Raw genomic sequence first — 5,559 nt, forward strand, 5'->3', positions numbered from 1 at the left:
AGTGCAATGATATAAGTGCAAAAAGTTTATTTTCAAAGTAGGCATCAGAATGCAGAAATTTGCAACAGCTACATAAGAGCCAGTATAGTTCATTTGCCTTTTAAATACAGTGACATTTATAATAACCCTTCTTCAGGATAATTGCATTAGACATTTAATTAGCAAAAGCAAAATACAAGCACATTGGCACTAAGCTGAAGGTTTAAAGCAGAGGTATATCCCAGGAGTGTTTGCAGTGAGTGCTAAATGACACTGTCCAACACAGGGATCTCCAGGCAGGCTGCAGATATTGGTTTACAACAGGTTGCAAATCCAAGGCTACTGAGATATGTTCTTAGCTCATAAATCCAGGACTTCATCAGTTGTAGCAGTGAGTAACTATCCTCTCAGCTTTCTAGAAATGTAATAAATCAAGTTTCAACATCTTCACGTTTATAATTAATACATAAGAAATGTGAAATAAAGTACAGGAAATTCAATCACCCACAAGTTTTACTTGAACTTGTGCCAGATCCAGCTGCTGCTCCTGGCAGTGGGGTGAATGCCCTTGTGACCCATTTTCCCATACTTTTATACTACCTGAGGAAGCATGAATCAGGTTAGGTAAATTAGATGGTGTACCCTTGAGGAAGAGGGCTTATCTTAACTTGTTAAGAGCAGAAAAGTCTGTCTTGATCACTTTTCCTTCCCTTTAAGATCTCAGAACTCTTTACAAAGTAAATTAAAATTATTCCCAGGACACAAACATGGGTTGAGTCTATAAAGTGGGGGCAATATGTTTGTGTGTGTGTGTATGTGCTTGATTCAGAAAAGAGCCTCTACCAAACTTTCATGTTCCTGGCCAGTACACATCATTGTAGTCCTCTTTGAGAACAGAGCTATCAGGGCTGCCCAAAAGTGGTCTTATCTGTTCCAGATGAATTTCTGTGGCCTTCTTCTGAGAAAAGATCATTGGTAGAAGGATGGCTCTGTTGCTTGAAGGAGAACATGTGTGTTATCCACACATGAACTACGCCTGAACATGTGCTGCAGTCAGGATGTGGGGCTCCGTATCATTTTAAGACACCTAGATCTCAGATGTTAGGGATGAAAAGATAAAATCAATTTACATAGTAATTGAGATTCAAGTGGATTCAGTGTGTTGTTCATAGCTGAAGGACCGACTGAATAGCCCCGTCCTAAAAGTTTACCCCCATAGGATATGCAGGGAAGCCAGACAAAAAGACTAAAACAGAAACCTCAAACTTCCGAACTAACTATTTTTAAAGAAGTGTGCATTATATGGAGGTGTTGCATTATATGGAGAGGCCATGAATTGGTTCAGGACTGATGCAGACAGTACTACTCTCAATGCAGGGCTTGTTTCTTCTTGTGGAAATATTTTTGCCCCGTGTTCCATGAATAATCCAAATAACAACATTGTAGGTGTTCTTAATAATGTGTGAAGTTAAATATTGTTTCATTATTCAGCCTGAGAAAACTGGTAGATATCCAAATTAGGCAAACATTATATTATAATCTAACTATTAAATTACTGCTATTTGCCTTTGTTCTTTTTTAATATTGTGTCACTCCTTTAATTTATGCAGTGCTGAGATCCTTAACAAAAATTTGTGAAGCAATACTGGAACATGTTTTGGGGAAAATCCCCAAAAAATCTGCACTGATTCTTTCCTGTTGAAACTATTTCACATATGCCTCACGGACTTCTTCAAGACAGTACATTTCCACAAATAATTTTCCTGACTTGCAATGATATGTGCCTTCATTTGAACTCCTGAGGTCTAACTCCTGATGTTGTCAATTCTGGTCTCACACTGGCATTAACTAATTCTTGGGAACCACAGCTAAGGGTAGTTTGGACTTCTCTGGTTATGAGCAGGCATTCTTTGATCCTGGCCATCTTTTAAGGTCCTGAACTTCCTATTTTTGTTTCTAGGTTTAACAAGGATATTGAGTTCATGATTGGACACAAGCCCAACATTTTCTGGCAGGTTACCTGGAGACTTATCAGTCCCCTCATTATGTTAGTTATCTTTTTATTTTATTTTGTGGTGACAGTCAACAAAGAACTGTTCTACAGTGTTTGGGACCCTAGCTATGTAAGTGTATAAACCAAAATATTTATTTATAATTATTTTAAGTATTCTTGTTTAACATAAGAGCCATTGTCAGTTATATTCATCTTCCATCAGTTTTCTGGCAAACTTGCTACAAGACATGGAAATGGGACTGCTTACTTTTCTCCTCCTTTGCAACCTCTCTTCCCCCTTAATAATGTTTCAGGCCTTCCTCACCCTTTGATTTCAGCCTTCCCACAAAAAGGCTGATTGGCCATAAGGCCCTGGTGGCCTGTCAGGCCCCCCCATTCCCACATTCCTTTGTGCCAAGGAAGTGGTCCAGTCCCCTAGTCTCCCTTCCTGGCTTTTACTGCTTTCATGCCATTTTCTTTACATCATTTTAAAGTAAAAATAAATCCAAAACAGCTGAGGCTGGAAACCCTCAAGCTGTGGAATTGGCAAACTGTTGTGCTGATGGCCAGCCACTGTTCTGATTACATTTTTGATCTGTTGAATTATTGAATGTGTGCATGTTCCCAGGTATTTGCTCCTCATGACTTTCTACAACTTGGTTGTTTGCTCTTTCAGGAGGAGTTCCCCAAAACAGAGAAGGTTCAATATCCCCCCTGGGTGTATGCTATCATTGTAATCCTCTCCGGAGTGCCTAGTTTGGCCATCCCTACCTTTGCCATCTACAAAGCCATCAGGAACTACTGCCAGAAAAAGAATGATCGTGCTGGCCTTATTGCTACATCTGAGACTTCCATTAATGGAAACTTAAAGCATTTATCATAAAACAGTTTTTCTTTTCAAATGTGGAAGGATGCTCTGTCAGTGAGGAAAGTAAAAAAAATACTTTTTTTTAAGAATCCGGAGTTAGTTTTATTTTCATGAAAGGATAACCGTGTGTTGTTTCCAGGTAAACATTTGCTTAACAATGCAATGCACTGTGAAGAGTTGATGGCCTGGCTCCTGGAAGCAAAACACTGACTTTTGCAAGTGATGGAGGCACCAGGTCAAATAATTTGTGCTCTTTCTGGTTCTGAAGGCAGCTTGTTTGAAACTGGCTTCTATCCCCTCCTCTTGGGGATGCACTGTGCATGAAATGCCATAAGTGACTCTTCCATGTGTAATCATTCTAGTTGGGTGGCCAATATGAAGGGTTACTTAATGCTGTCTTCTCTTGCACAATAAATTTTTACTTTACATGCCACTGTGTTGCACAAAGCCACTAATATGATTTGTCTCATAAAGAAATTTAAAATATTTAATAAAAACGTTTCTAAGTACGAGAATGACAGCTTCATTAATTTAGAATGCTATATATTTTATGAATTGGCTATAACTCTCAAGTTACTAGCAGATAGTGCTACTTTTGCTGATGACAGCAGAGGTAATCTTGCAGCGGGGCAGCAGCAGTTCAGGAAACAGCAAAATCTGCCTTCTGTGGCACCCATGAGCAAGGGGTGCACAACTTGTCTGGGGTGTCCGTGCTGATGGGAGATCCGAGGCACACAAGGGTGCAAATCTTGCTCTCCTCTGTTGCCATCAGGGTAGGTGGCTCTGGTTCGTGTACACACACTCACACTCACACTCACACACACACACACACACACACTCACACACATTTACCTTAAAACTATTTCAAGGCTCTAACTTCCATGTGACCCAGTGGAGCTCAGTGAGGAGTCCCATTCCTCATGTGGCCACTGGAGAGGGAATGGGGCACTGTTAGAGCACCCAGGCTGAGTGCCTGGAGCACACATTGTCCATGTCCCCTCTGGATGGGTGATCCTCTTCATCCAATTGTCCGTGTACATGGACAACACACTTGGATCACCTTTCAGCAATTCCTACACCCACCTTTTGGAACAATAATGGATCCAATCTACACCCTCATACTGATTGTAATTGAAACACTCTCTTAAAAGAAATAGGAATACTTAGGGGATATTTACTCCAGAATGTATCTTTAGTGTAGTCTATCTGCTCTAAATAGAGAGTAAAGTACCAGGCATTACATGTGTACTGCATGGAATCATAGAATCAATGGTTTGGGTTGGAAAAGGCCTTGAAGACCAGCCGGTTCCAACTCTCCTGCCATGGACTGGGACACCTTCCACTTGATCAGGTTTCTCCAAGCCCATCCAACCTGGACATGAAGATTTGCAGAGATGGGGCATCCACAGCTTCTCTGGGTAACTCATTCCAGAGAATCTGAATGATTAAATTCATTTACATTCAATTTTCAATTTTTTAAAATTACATAAATGTAAGTAACTATTTAAACTATTTGAAGATATTGCTCTTTAATGGGAAGAACATTTTTTGTCAGATTTTCCTGCTGATAAAAAGCTCACCAAGAATGAGTAACACCATGTGTGAAGCGGCTGGCTGCAGGTGCCAGGTGTGGAATTCAGGATGTTGCTGGAAGGGCCCAAACCCAGCCCAAGGCAGCTCCTGATTAGAAGAGCAGCAGAGGAAGGAGTGATGGTGGTGTGTGCCCTGGTAGCACTGACGTTGTGCAAGTGCTGCCAAACCCACCTGTGAGACAACCCTGATAAGAGACTGGGAAGTTGAATTGCTCCATCTATGAGTCTGGATAATTGCAGAGCTGTAAGCAGATGAGCTGTGACAGCCTAGGGATAGTCATGTAGCCTTGATCTGAAACCAGCTTCTGGCTGGATGATCTGCAACCTGATCACATTTGTGTGATTAGCTGCAGAGCAGGGCTTTCATTTTGGGGAAAACAATTCACCTTCACTGAGAAGCTCTTCCCATTTCAAGAGGGGAATCCAGGCATAAAGTGTTGATTTACTGAAGCAAGCAAGCTTACTGGCTGCTCTCTTTGGTGTGGAGTGAACTGATTTGGCATGCACACCAGCAAAACCCTGGCATGACCAAAAGAAAACAGAAAAATTTTCCCACATACTTTCAATAGAAGAAAAGCATTCAGCTCTTGCACTCATCAGTAACTATTTAATGAATAATAAAAATAGTCACTGGGGATTCATTGACAGGTGGGAAGTGATTAACTTCTAGCAACTATTGTGAAAATGGACCAAATTCTAGTGTCTGAAAAGACAAGGTCTAATTTTTTTGGCTTTTTTTCTAATTGACTTTTTGCATTTGAAAAAGATGTCTTCATTTATTTACTTCTATTAATAAACTAAGAAAGGAAATGCCAATATTTAATCCACAGATTTTTACAAGTATTTTGCAATTTTAATTAGTCCGCTGCAAAGGTTTCTTTTTAATTATATTCAGCATCACACTTCTCTGTCAGAGTCTGAGAACATAAGAAGAACAGAAAATAAAAACCTGTTTGATCCCGAGTTACCCATTAACAACATATTCCCAAGATATCTAACTATAGAAGGAGCTGCAAAAGAGGCAAGAGTGGTAACTCTCTATGTAATAATAATTCCTGGTTTTGTCTTTAAACTGCAGCCTCGGCAATGCCACAATCCTTTGCATCAGATGAAAAGAAAACTCCACC

The 5,559-nt window shown here is 40.2% G+C and overlaps 1 protein-coding gene across 1 annotated transcript in view; it reads left to right on the forward strand.

The window, feature by feature from the left end:
• LOC138104892 (sodium-dependent neutral amino acid transporter B(0)AT1-like) overlaps nucleotides 1-3,355 on the forward strand; it is a 30,513-nt gene extending 27,158 nt beyond the window's left edge. Inside the window, exons 11-12 of the mRNA XM_069004205.1 lie at nucleotides 1,940-2,102; nucleotides 2,649-3,355. Coding sequence (XP_068860306.1) covers nucleotides 1,940-2,102; nucleotides 2,649-2,855 — 370 coding nt within the window. The 3' untranslated portion in view covers nucleotides 2,856-3,355. The remainder of the gene's footprint in view (nucleotides 1-1,939; nucleotides 2,103-2,648) is intronic.
• The last annotated feature ends 2,204 nt before the right edge of the window (nucleotides 3,356-5,559 follow it).

This window comes from Aphelocoma coerulescens, chromosome 2, assembly GCF_041296385.1.
Source record: "Aphelocoma coerulescens isolate FSJ_1873_10779 chromosome 2, UR_Acoe_1.0, whole genome shotgun sequence".
NCBI classification, from domain to species: Eukaryota; Metazoa; Chordata; class Aves; order Passeriformes; family Corvidae; genus Aphelocoma; species Aphelocoma coerulescens.